At 38.5% G+C, this 14,460-nt stretch overlaps 1 protein-coding gene across 2 annotated transcripts in view; it reads left to right on the forward strand.

The window, feature by feature from the left end:
* hephl1a (hephaestin-like 1a) overlaps nt 1-4,475 on the forward strand; it is a 34,615-nt gene extending 30,140 nt beyond the window's left edge. Inside the window, exons 19-20 of one of the 2 annotated variants that reach the window (XM_084419353.1) lie at nt 2,951-2,995; nt 3,116-4,475. In XM_084419353.1, the coding sequence (XP_084275479.1) occupies nt 2,951-2,995; nt 3,116-3,195 (125 nt within the window). In that variant the 3' untranslated portion in view covers nt 3,196-4,475. The remainder of the gene's footprint in view (nt 1-2,950; nt 2,996-3,115) is intronic. The other variant, XM_084419354.1, reaches the window with a different exon arrangement.
* Nucleotides 4,476-14,460: the final 9,985 nt, after the last annotated feature.

Raw genomic sequence — 14,460 nt, forward strand, 5'->3', positions numbered from 1 at the left:
GGTTCCATGCATTAGGAAGTACTTCAGGGGTGCGTTTCCTGAAAGCATCGTTAGCCAAATATGGTCGCAAGTTTCGTTGTTGTCAGCATAGTTCAACGACTGGAATGGCAGCTCTCGTGGTTAGAAGCATAGTTTCTTGTTTGCATGACATGTGGAATGAATAAATCCTTATCTTCAGCCAAATTATCAAGCTGACATTCAGTACAATCTATATATTTTATTTGGAATTAGTAGTGGGAAGTTCGGATCATTTTACTGACTCGGATCTTTGAGTCTCGTTCAGCAAAATGAATTCATCTTTTTTCGAGTAATTTCGTTCATTTCGGCATAACATAAATAAAATGGCATGTTAAATATCCCAACACATCTAGTACTTACGAAAATGTTGATTACATTTGTAAAAAGAATAAAAATAAACTATAGGGTAATGCAGCCAAAGCCAAATGATAAGAAACCGAAATGTTTTATTAATTGATTAGTTGTTGGGTCTTAAGTTCAGGCTATTGCATAGTCTGACTCTGTTAGTTCACCTCACCTCCTGATCCGAGACGTTCTTTCCTTTGCAACTTCATATTTATCACGTTTGTTCTCCTCCTCTCGTGTCTCGAGATGTTAGTTGTCGACTCGTCAGTGTCTGACTCTGATCTGTCTGCTGGGCCGTGCCGTGTGTGATAGAGCAGGGCCGGAAACGGAAACGATTAGTTCATCTTTCGAGTCTCGAGTTCGGGTTCGGCCGAATTAGTATTCAATACGGTGACAAGTCACCTGACAAAAGAATGAAGGACTCAAACCCGAAGACTCGAGAGATGAACTAATCATTTCTCTTTCCGGTACTGACAGCATAGCCTCTATGGGACTGACAGGAAGAACGAAAGACTCGGACTCGTCCCGAAACCGAAGACTCGAGAGAGATGAACGAATCGTTTCTGTTTCCAGTACAGATTCAGAACCCATATGTTGCGTAATGCGCATGCGCGGTCAACACAAAATGAACGAATCACTCTCTGAGACGACTCGGTAGTCCCGAATCATATTAAAGATTCGTTCAAAATGAACGAATCATTCATGAACGACACATCACTATTTGGAATACATACAGATGTCATTTACGTCTTTTAGTTTGTCAAGAGATTTAAAGCGTTGTTTTTGAAGAGTGCATGTGCGTACGTGCTGTACTACGTAAGAACGAGCCTATTATTGAATCTGGAAATAGTAAAGCAAAATAACTGCTTAGTCCTCTAATGCCATGTCTGTAATTTAGCATTAATTCAATCTCAAACAGATTCATTAAAAGTAGCCTAGTTATTATTACTCCACCACCTGCGTTACATCGACCAACGTGGTTCAACGACCAATTTGTTTCAGGAAACAGTCGTGACTTGCTACTTGATTTCTTTAACGATGCATCGTACTAGTTAAGCAGCGAGTTACGTCGTTGTACGGGAAACACACCCCTAGTTTCATGCCTGAACTAATATATGTATATCGGTGGAGTGTTGCAGTGATAGTTTCTTCTGCTCTTTCTGCAAGTTTCTCCTATCTCTATCTATAATCTATGGAGCTCAACTAGAGTGACCGTTGGGTTCACCTCTCATTTCAAAGCCCTTCTTCCCTGATTGCTCAGTTTGGTCTGGTGACCTGCTGTAAGAAGAGTACTGGTTGTTCTAAATTTCTTCCATTTAAAAATGATGGAGGCAATTGTGCTCTTGGGAACCTTCAAGTTTTATGTAACCTACACAAGATCTGTGCCTTGACATAATCCTGTTTTTGAGCTCTGCACAGGACGCTCTTTTTGACCTCATGGCTTGGTTTTGCACCAGTATACATTTTCAGCTCTCAGGGGTGTCCAATCCTTATAGAGAATTTAGCTCAACTCCATTTAAACACACCTGAGGTCTTCTGGTCTTCAAGATTAGGGCTGCATCCGAAATCACACACTCTCTTGAGCAGGTACATATTTCGAATAAGTAATTACTTAACGACCACTAAAAAAGTATGTTCTATATAGTAAGAATGCGTAGTATGAATGTAATCTGGACGTACTACATTCACCATGCTGTCATGTTCATGTGAACTACCAGCGTCAGTTACGTCTCTTCACTGCCATTCATAAATCCTCTCCCGTGGCCTTAAGGGATAGTCCATCGTATGCACACTTGAGAATCTCACTGGAAGAATAGATCATCAGGGTACTTTTTTCCTACTCTTTTATGAGTACTGTGAATTCGGACATATTTCTTTTGTCACATACTGTTTTTCACTTACTATATAGTAGGGAAGCAGCCTAGAAAGTTCCAGGCAGGTGTGTTGGGGAAAGTTGTAGCTAACTGTCCAGGATGTTGGCCCTCCAGGATCTGGATTTCACCTTTCCAAATCAGTCAATAGAATTTGCCAAAGGTAGACTCTAGTCAAGGTGTACGCAAACATCTCAAAAATGATCCAGAGAAACGGGATGCATTTGTGCTAAATTTCAAAAGTGACTGTCAAAATTCAGCGCAACACTAGAAAGCCACTGTCTCACACCAAATGCATGAGAACTAGAAACTCTGCTTTCCCTCATGTTCATGTTTGCTCTAATTTTAGAAAATGCTCAAATTCCACCGTCACTTGGTTAAAAGCTGTCTCTCTTTCTATTTTTTGTTATATTATAAGTCTCCTTTATTGGCATGACAGATAGTTTACATTTGTTTTGCATGTAAATGCAATCTGGTGCAAATCTGGACTGGCCATGCATGGCTCTCCTGGGCATGAGATCAGCAGTTTTGAGACTGCACCATTTTGAGAAATCAAGATTTATTAACACATCATTTGAAACACGATGCCTTTAAACCCTTAAACGTATGCCTCAACATTTTTTGTGTAAACAACTGTTTAGAGTGGATGAATTTCTAAACTGGATTCAGTGAGTAGATTTATAGGCATTAATATAGATTTTTATTTGTATCATCAGGGTCTCAGTCAACAAGGTTCAGTCATGACAAAAATCTGTCCAGTGGTAAATAAACATTTGTATTCACTATATTGTTTTTGTTCTTTGAAAATCATGCAATGTTTAAATGCAGTGTGATAAATGGTAATAACAAAGGTTTTTTTTTTGTCTTTTTTTTTTCTCCAGCCTTCGGCCACTTTGGAAGCCTCTACACTGTGATGTGTGTCCTGGGATCGGTCCTATTGAGCCTTGTTGTAACACACTGAAAAAACTAAATTGACCATACACCCAACAGAATGAATTTTTATTGTTGCTCACTACTTAGGCCATGTCCACACTAATACGTTTTCGTTTGAAAACGTATATTTTTCTCTCCGGTTTGGCCTTCCGTCCACACTGAGACGGCGTTTTTATTAATGAAAACGCACTCCAAAGTGGATACGTTTGAACACGCCGTTTTCGCGTTGTAGTGTGGACTGTGAAACCGGTGGTACTAAAAACGATGACGTAAATTTAGTCATGTGACGCATATTGTACCAATAATAGATATTCATGTTTATACCAGTATTGTGCCTGTTATGTGTGAAACTATTCACTTTCACACTTTCACACTGTTGCTAAAAATATTCTACATTGCACACTCTTCATATCACAGTCCTGCAAAGATGACAGAATTTACTCACATTTGCTGTCCTGCGGCAATACATGAGAGCGTTTTAGACCAAACATATGGTGACTGCGTGCGACCTGGACCGCATCAGTGAATGGTGAGATATTTTACTAAATAAAATGATCCTGTCAGAAGAATTGCGCGATAACTTTTTTCCATCTGAATCATATCAGTGATCTTTTGTGGGGTTTTACGCATGCGCAGTGAGGTGAATTTAGCATTTAGAAAACACTAGTGTGGACGGAGAGCGTTTATAAACGAAAACGCTGTTTTCAAATGTATCAAATGTATAATTATTAATTAATGTAGACGTAGCCTTAAGTTACCTCATGTGGCATTCTCATTGTATAGCTGTTAGGTATAACATAAGCTTTTGGGGGGTAAAACAACTCATAAAAATGAAAGACTGAAGATTATTCTTTCAATTTTGATTTAGCATGCAAGTTATAATTTAATTTGGTCATATTTAGTGTTAATAAAATCAAAGCTTAGAGAAGAATGTAGCAAAGCCTCTTGTGTCTGCTAAAACAATAAATATCAATATATTACAGCTTAATATATGTAAATATATTACTTTATGATGTAAAGTTTGAACTGCTAAATAAATCAATTATAGCTGACAAAATTCAAATCTACAAGTAAAGACAGAACAACTTTAAACTTAGGTGGGGTTATAAACACTGTATCAAATGTACACTGGTAGAATGATGTCTGATGTCAGAATGTGGTGTCAATTGCTGTAAAGTCCCACACATGCACTGATGAAGGCCTTTGCATCTTCCACCATTATTATTAACTCAGTAAGAGTAAGTTGATTAGTACGAGTATGTGAATGTGTAAGTGACTTAATGAATAAATTGTTTGTTTTTAAACTTATTTGTTCATTTTTTTTTTTTTTTTGTGGAATAGTTAACCCATTTTCTGCTCTTAAATAGCAAATTATGTTGTATATAATAAAGAACATGAATGAAAATTAAGAGCTTAATTATTATTATTATTATATAGAATGATATCTTTAAGCATTTGACATTAGTTGGTTAGGCATAACAGATGCATTACAGATACCTGACATGGGTACAATTAGAACAAATGTACTTGTATTTGATTTCAATTAAATGTTGTATCAGTGATTTCAGGCCCAAAAACATTTGGTTTCACCAACCACTCAAAACCAAAACAAATAGTGTTCCAACCAATCACCGACAGGGGGAGGGTGTTGTGAGGTTTTGTGCTCGTGCACGCGAAGTCGGAGCTGAAGAAGAAGCTGCTTCCCCCTGTCGGTGATTGGTTGGAACACTATTTGTTTTGGTTTTGAGTGGTTGGTGAAACCAATTGTTTTTGTGTGCAGATCTCAGAGCCTAGGCTGCCTACAGAGACGCGTTTTTTTGACGGCATGCTTATGGGGCGGGCAGCTAGCGGATCGTTAGGAAAGATTAGATGAATGTGATAAAAAAAAATGTGGGCCTGAAATCACTGATCACTTTAACCTTAATTTTCTGCGGGTACTATGGCGATCAGTTGATGTATCCAGTGAAACCTCTAGATGGCAGTAGTGCAAATACAAGATAATGGATGCTTCTGAATACTCAAATGGATGAATACTCATTTTTCATTTCAGTTGCAACAACATCCATTTTAATATGAAATGGATTATCAAAATTAAAACAACACAAAGAACATATTTTTTCAGTAATTATGTTGCCTAAATAATTTATTTCATTTGCATATCTTAAATGAGAAAAAAATTAATTTCATAGACAAATGTGTAAATGTTTTAAATGTATCGATTATTTATGTGTAATATATAAAAACATGTGTAAAAAGAACAATACACTACAAACTGTTGGCAGATCTTCTCTTTGTCAAATAGTTCAATTTGACATCATTTTAAGCCAGATTACAAAACTACCACGTTATATCATTAGGTCGGCTGTCTGTTCAGCCCCTTTTTCTGTTTCAAAAATAATAATTAAGGTAAATGACTTTTGACTCACTATATTCCAAATGAGTAAAACAGATTAGAGATGTGTTATTACTCACATCATATAGGCTACCTCCTTTTCGGATATGGAAAATTGTTGCTGTATTTCATCCCACAGTAAAATTACCGTAAAATTACCTATAGTAGATTTAAGCATACTGTAAAATGATGTACAGCATTTGACTGTTATTTATTACCATGCTGAAGTACAGTATTAATCTTGTTTTTTTTTTTTAAATGCCATATTGTTATGGAAATGTTACTGTTGGCACAGCCCATTTTTGTGAATGATAAACGGTTAATTTCAATAAACTATACGAAGGAAAAAACACATACATCACTTGGTATTCTGTTGGACTGGGACATCTTTTATTTGCATATATCCATTTATGGATAGACATGACACGAGCAGTATGAGTGCACACCTATTACAAACTTTAACACCCCCACTTGTTCTCATACTGTGCAGTTTACCATTATAACAACATAACACATGAACACAGTCTTGTATTTCTCTTGTGCTGCATTTACATGCCAAACATGAAACTCAAACTGATCGAATGAAATGATACATCAACATGTTTGCATCTTTGTCGACACACTGGGTTCTTTGACAGAGCAATGGCACCTTGGTTATCTTCAAAGATTTGTACTGGCTCAAGCAGACAGTAATTTTCCATGCTGTTCAACAACTGTACAAAATACATGCTTTCCTGTGTGGTTGCGGCCAGTGCCATACACTCAGCTTCACATGTGGACAAAGCAACTGTGGACTGTTTCTTTGACTTGCAGGAAATCAGAGGACCATTTTGAGTAAGACTAAAACAGTATCCTGTCGTACTCCGCCTGTCATTTAGATATGATGCCCAATCAGCATCACTGTATGCCACAAGTTTGAGGTTTTCTTCACTTTTCTTGTAACATAGTTCATGATCAATTGTACCTTTTAAGTGTCTCATCACATGTTTCACTGTAGACCAGTTTTTGTTCATTTGGATCAGACAGATATTGAGATCCAACTTAGATTAGGTCTAGTACATGTCATCAGATAGATCAAACTACTGCCTCACGATACCTTTTAGGATCAACAGGATCATCATCACTGTTGTACTCAAGCTTTTGCTCACATGGTGTTGACCTGGGTTTACAGTCTGACGTATTGAATCTCTATAGGTGACTCTCTAGTCCCTCAGGGCTCAATTCTTGCGCCACTCCTATTCAACCTGTAAATGCTCCCACTGAGCCAAATAATGAGAAAGAACCAGATCTCTTACCACAGCTATCCAGACGACACACAGATCTACTTACTAAGTGAGCAGTTGGATGTGCCAAAACTTTTTGCAATTAAACAAAGACAAAACTGAAGTCATTGCGTTTGGAAACAAAGATGAAGTTCTCAAAGTGAACGCATACCTTCACTCTAGGGGTCAAACAACTAAACATCAAGTCAGGAATCTTGGTGTGACTCTAGAGTCAGACCTTAGTTTCAGTAGTCATGTCAAAGCAATAACTAAATCAGCATACTATCATCTGGAAAATATTGCAAGAATTAGATGCTTTGTTTCCAGTCAAGACTTAGAGAAACTTGTTCATGCTTTCATCACCAGCAGGGTGGATTATTGTAATGGACTCCTCACTGGCCTTCCCAAAACATTTAGGATTGATTTTAAAGTATTATTACTGGTATATAAATCATGCAATAGCCTAGGATCTCAATATATTGCAGATATGCTCACTGAATATAAACCCAACAGATCACTCAGATCATTAGGATCACATCAGCTAGAAATACCAAGGGTTACCTCTAAGCATGGCGAGTCCGCTTTAGCTATTATGCCAGCCGCAGCTGGAACCAGCTTCCAGAAGAGATCAGATGTGCTCCTACTGTAGTCACATTCAAATCCAGACTCAAAACACATCTGTTTAGCTGTGCATTTAATGAATGAGCACTGTGCCGCTGTTCGTCCGACTGTTTGTACTGTATTTTATTTATTTATTTTATTCTAAACTGTTTTAATTATTCTTATTTCTTTTATTTTAATTTCTTCTATGTAAAGCACTTTTAATTGACATTGTGTATGAAATGTGCTATATAAATAATCTTGCCTTGCCTAGTACCTTTCAAATGTACCTTTTCTGATTAATTTCCATGAATCCTTCATTCTGATGAAAATCAATTCCTAGGATCTTTCATTTTGAATCTTGTTGTCAGCATCTTTTTCACGCAATTCAGTTAATCATTGTTACACTGCAGCAATTATCAGATCATCAACCCAGATTACTATAATCACTCTCTCTTTTTCAGTTTGTTTACTGTAAATCATTCTCACTGAGGTGGTCCAGTTCCAGTTTGTTCCAGTTTCTTACCTGACTGTTTGTGACTTGTTCAGTTTACAGACTAGTTTCTCACCTATGTTTGACTTCACTTCAAATCCTTCTGGCTGTTCCATGTAAATCTCACAGTCATGTGGAGCATGCAAATAGGCAGTTTTTACATCCATCTGGTGGAGGTCAAGATCATATTGTGCCTCCATTTGCATTAAAGCACGTACTGAAGTGATATTTGCACTGGAGTGGCTGCTGCTGGAGCATTTCATTGAGGAGGAGGGTGTCCAGCTCACTCCTGAGACTCTGCTCAACCTCACCAAGTCATGTGACCGACAGAACCTTGACCTTGCTCTTCATGACCAGATGACATCATCAGGTATTATCTGGAGTATCAAGACAAGGTCCGCATGGGTCATCTCTGCAAGACAGCAGCGTTCTGGCTGTCTGTCATGGACCACGGGATGCTGGTTTTCATGCTTCTCTTTTCTGTGAAGACCAACAACCTGGCACTCTTCCATAAGTGAATATGAATTAATGAATATATGTGTCAGACATAGTAAAATAATTGAAGTAAATCAAATTTGATGTGGCTTATTTAAGTTGCTCAGGGGTGTGTTTCCCACACAACGACGTAACCACCATAGTACGATGCATCGTTGAAGAAATCAACTATCTAGTCACGACTGTTTCCCAAAACCATACTGTCTAAAAGACGTTCAACCACCTTGGTTTATGACGTCACGCACGTGGTGGAGTACAAACTGTTTGAGATCGAATTAACGCTAGATGTTTTAATAGTTTCTCATTTTTATCAGTTATTTTGCATAATCATAGGCTCGTTCTTACACAGTAGAGCACGTTCGCACATGCGCAGTCTTCAAAAGCAGTGCTTTAAATCTCTTACTAAAAGACGTAAATGACATTTGTAGATGTGTTCTAAATAAAAGACATGGGTTGTACTGAATGTCAGCTTGCTTATTTGGCTCAAGATAAGGATTTATTAAATCCACATGTCATGCAAACTAGAAACTATGCTTCTAACCACAGGTCGAGAGATGTCGTTCCAAACACACAACTTTGCAATGATGTTTGCGAATGTTCGTTGGAACGATGGTTTCGGGAAACACCGACACATTGAACTATGATGATAGCGACGGAACTTGCGAACATAGTTGGCTAACGATGCTTTCGGGAAACGCACCCCTGATCAGTATAGACCTCTAAAATATTTGAACGATGCTGGGGTAAAAGTGGATCTAGAAAGAAGACCATTTAGTCAAATATTAAAATTAGCTGTAAGGCGCTTTGTGATGACTGGGAGGTGGTTGGAATATGTCGAGACTGCAATAAGGCGAGAGTAAACTCTAAAATATTTCCAACACAGCGAAGATTCCTTCTCAGAAGGAGACGAGGAAGTGTGATAAGCGGTGATTAATGCAGTTTAAAGTGGCGGGTCTGCGCTCTGAGGAAGTGCAGTATAGAATAACCCTAAAACCTTAGAAGAAGGGTCTCAATGAAATTATATAGGAGCTAGAATCGCGTGCATTCTGATTTTGACAGAATGGAGACTGATTTGAGATAAACTTAAAAAACAAAAATAAAAAACAAAAGAGCTGATGGGAACGAGTTTTCAAGAACTAGCTGAGACCATGAGGGTCTTTTCATTAATTCTGTGGAGAACATAACAAAGCTTATTTTTTTTAGATTAATTTATATTAGAAACATGATGTTAGTTACCTTTTATAGAAGTTTATAGAAGTTTTATAGAATTTTATAGAAGTTTCAGATTCAACATTACGGTGAATACCTGAATCCGTGATGGCTGTGTGATATTGAATTAATATGTCTATCATAGTTTTCAATTTTGCAGATCATTAGACATGGCATAGGATAACTAATTGTTTAAAGATGAAGATCACTTATGCCAATTCAAGAGAAGTCTGGATAACATGGGATAAATTAATTCAGCATTCAAACTAAATATAACTTTAGAAATGCTCCTAGCATAACATATTGATAAAACCTAGAATGCAAATAAAGAGTGAAATATACTACACTACTTACAAAACACAAACTCACAAACAATGAACACCCGCTTACTGATTTTCAACCCCAAGGGATAGGATCCTTTAACATCAACGTTTGTTTTAGTTTGTTGTTTTGGCCAGGAACTGGTCTGGTATAAAAAATACTGCCTATGAGCATTTTTAGCATGCGTTCAAATTAAATATGGGGCTTGAGTGTTCGTAAAAACAACAATAAAAAAAATCTGATATTATAAAAGACTGAGGAGTGGTAATTTGCAACTATGAACGGGTCATAGACCTTCATAATGAGTTTTAAATTCATGATTTAATAATGAGATTTTTATTCAAGTAAGATTCTAATTCTAGATGTTTATGCATAATATGCAGTATACAATGCTTGCCAAAATGGGCTTCCAGCTGAAAGTCAGCAGAGGGCGATCAAAGGGACGACTGAAGCAGTGGTGGCTCGACACGCTGCACAACGATCTCAAGCTTACCGGTTCAATCATCAAATGGTGCCAGCATTTCAGAAAAGCGGACCCTGCTACTATGTGGGATAAACGCAAAAAAAAGAAGAAGATGTAAAATAAGAAAATTAGGACAAGTGAAGCATTAGAAGCAGAGAATTTATTGTGCGGTTTGAACAATACATTAGTACAGTAGTAATACATACAGTAGTAATAGGCCTAATAATAATGAACAATACTACAATAAAAACATCTGTTTTAAACCAAGATTAAAAATACAAGTTAACATTAAAATCATTAACAATTAAAGATGAAAGTCAGCACTGAATTTAATAAAAAACAAAATGTTCTTACTCTTGATATTATGGGTGAGGGTAGTAGCGGTGGGTGCTGGCAGCCACATAACATGGAGCAGGGGCAACAACACTTGTGAAAAATCCTGCAAGAAATGATAAGTACAAATCAATCACTGAGGCAAAAAGTCAACAAATTATCTAAAACTCACATTATCAAAACACTTTTAACTGAACCTGTCTGGCCATAGGAGGGCTGCAGTTAGTCACTTGGTCTGTACATGTACTGTACTTGGTTACACCTGATGGAGTTCGGGTTCCTTGCCACTGGGGACACTTAATATTCAACAGTATTATTGATCTGACTGCGTTGGCACCATTGTTTGAGACCTGAACTGAGCTGGATGATGATATCACTGTTTTCTCCAGAGCTGCTGTATAGATAAATGAACTAAATTAATTACTTATTGTAAATAATTCAAATGTCCACACAAGTCTGAGGCTTCAGTGAATACTTTGTATAGTTAAACAAACGTGCACAACCGCGTGAGTCTCCCCTAGGGGAACGGCCCCCGTACGACTGTAGGGATGTAGCAGAATGCCCTTAAAGGTATAAAGGCACATTTACATGTGCACATTGTATGATATCTCCCCTTTTAAGTTTTGTTTCTTTCTCTGAAAATACACAAGATACCGAAGATATCCTGACTGTTCCTATAACTGAACATTTGAACGGTACTGCATTTGATTAAACTGTAAGGCACTAGAATCAGTAGGTTTAACTCATCAAACATTACTCTGTGCATTATATAAACGAGCATTAGAACATCAGCTCTCTTCACAGTGTCAATAAACTTTTCAGTCCACAAAATCAATAAACATTTCCACTAAAGTCCTCTTTTCCCCTCCCCACAGTGGCTCAAAAAAATAACAAAATAACCACACCTTCACAGATTCAACCTTTCAACAGGTTTACTCAGTCAACCAGACCAGGTATAGACCAGTCCAGTCTGTGTGTCTGGCGGTTTGACACTGGGGGTTGGTGATGCAGCGTCAGCGAAGACTGCGGGGTCAGGCTGCTGTGTGGAAGCTCCATCTGGAGCTAGAGGGTGTGTGTCTCCAGCCGCCGGAGGAACATGCAAGTGACGCCGGTTGTGTCTCAAAGTTGCTCCCTGAGGTGTTTCAATAACAAAGGAGCGTGGTGTGATGCTGTCTCCAGTGACAATGACAGGTGTTCTCCAGGCTTTCTGATGGTCCAGCTTCATGAGGACAGGATCACCTGGCTTTAAAGAAGGCAAGGGCCTAGCTCCATGGCGCTGGTTAAAGTAGAACGCTTGTTTCCCCTTTTCCCATGCATCCATAGTCCTGACCGTTTCCAGATTAGGCCATCGGGGCTGTAGATTTGCCTCCATTGTTGGAAGGGTTGTCTTTATCTTCCGGCCCATGAGTAGCTCTGCTGGGCTCACGCCTGTAGTGGTGCAAGGCGTTGACCGAAAGCACATGAGGGCGAGCAGAGGGTCTTTCTGCTTCAAGATTCTTTTAGTATCTGAGCCCCTCTCTCTGCATGTCCGTCCCCTTGAGGGTTGTGTGGACTTGAAGTGATGTGTATAAAGTCGAACTCTCTCGCAAAGTTTTTAAATTCCTGGCATGAAAATTAAGGCCCATTGTCAGACACGACCTCGTCTGGACAGCCAAATCTTGCAAACACTGTCTTCAACTTCCATATTAACTGCGAGGCAGTGATTGTCGGCAGGTGAAGTATTTCCAGGAACCGGGAACTCCAGTGTTGAAGCTGCCTCCACTTACTGTTGAACACATAAAATGATCCCAAAAGGACAGCCAGGGCAAAGGTGAAGTCCAGCTGGAGGTGACTGGGTTCTATCCCTTAAGTCTTCTGAGTCTGGGTTGGAGTTTATGTGTGTCCAAGTTTGGAATTAAATACATATTTTATTATGTTAGTGGTGCACAACATCATGTGTTCGTCTAGTACAACTGCAAGATGTCTTGTGTTATTTAGTGATTGCGTAAATCAGGTATAGAAATCTCACCCAGCAGGATTATCCTTGGTGTGCTAGCCAGGTCTGCTGTGTCTGCCTGTGTTGTGGTGACCTGTAAAAAAAACCAAAAAAAAAACCGTGGTTAGATCTGAGATCATACTGGTAATTTAAAAGATGGTGCTTAAATGACATCTGTGGTCCTAAAAAATAAGTGTATTTCATTGTAGAAACAATTGGGATGGACTCATCAATCTGTCTCTGTAGATTTAGTTAAGAAATTAACAAATCAGTAATACAGAAGAACGAGCTGGAACTCAATGTTGCAGCATATGAGCTTCTGTATTATTGATACATCAATTTTTCAATTAAATTTACAAAAAAATATTGGAGTGTGTCTAAATTTCCTATATGTTATGACAGATCATAAAACAATTATTGTTCTTACATGAGCCAGGAGGAAAAGTGAATCTTCTCTGTCTTTGAAGAAGGCCATCATCACCATTATGGCAGCAAGGCCAGGATCCACATCTCCAGATACTTTTCTCAAGGACTGTCCTCACCTCTTGTCTCCAGCGCAGCAGTTGAGTCTTAAAGAACTGGAGCACCCATCTTCCTTTTCCAGTGATGGACTTCTTGAGTCTAGATTCTAGTTCAAGTGTACTGGATCAGGAACCCCTTCATAAACAAGAGAGGCCAATCCCTCTTTAGCTAGCCAATGCTAGGTGTAGATGATGCATTGATGGTGCAATGTGGGAACTCTATATGTTATCATCATCAGTTCATTCACTCTTGCCCTATCTGCTCCATTTTGGCCCTTTTGAGTGAAAATGCTTTTAAGCCCCACTCTTGTTTCTCCCACAGGTAGTTCACGTGGCTGTCAGTTTATACAGCCATAGCTGTCAGTTTTTGCACATTTTCTTATGATACTGGCTGACTATTCTCCACCATCGCAGCAGGCATTTTTGGTTTCCTTAGCCATGCAAGGGTGTTGTTCCTGTTCAGGTTGTCTACTCTTGTTTTTAGCTGTGAGCACAAAGTGAAATTTCCAATGCCCATTATTTCTCCTTCATCAGTTCGGTCTTCAAAACTATCTGGATATTGTTCAACAATATTCTTTGCAACTACAGGCCACTGACTCAAAGTGGGACTTAAACATATTTGTCTCATGGGTTTAACAATCACTCTGACCATGTGCCGCCTATCAGTCTCTTCTGGTCTCTGTTAGATTTGGTCTGGCCTTGTCCCAAGGTACTTGAAATGTTGAGGTCCATGAACTGTGCTGCACAGGGATAGGGTGCTGAAGTGGTGGACTGTGAGTCCGAAGAGCCTTCTAATGCAGACACTGGTGTCAGAGTCAATGGTGATCATGTTGTACGCTACAGAATCCCTTGCCTCATTGTTCCGTTGCCCTCTATTATCTAAAGTAAAAAATAAAATAAAATAAAATAAAAAAACCACAAAAGTACAGCCCTGCCACAGACATTTTCCCCCATTTTTCATGAGCTGAACTCAAAGATCTAAGACTTTTTCTATGTACACAAAATCTGTCTAAATCTGTGTTAGTGAGCACTTCTCCTTTGCCGAGATAATCCATCCACCTCACAGGTGTGGCATATCAAGATGCTGATTAGACTATTGAAGACTAAAAATGTACTGTTTAATGTTTTTTATTTTGTTAAATTTTTCTGTATTAATTTTCTTTATAATTTCATAATGTATTTTGTGAAGTCAGACTATGTTTGCACTTGTGTGCTGAGCAGAGAGCTGA

This window comes from Rutilus rutilus (genome assembly GCF_951802725.1).
Source record: "Rutilus rutilus genome assembly, chromosome: 9".
Taxonomy (NCBI): Eukaryota; Metazoa; Chordata; class Actinopteri; order Cypriniformes; family Leuciscidae; genus Rutilus; species Rutilus rutilus.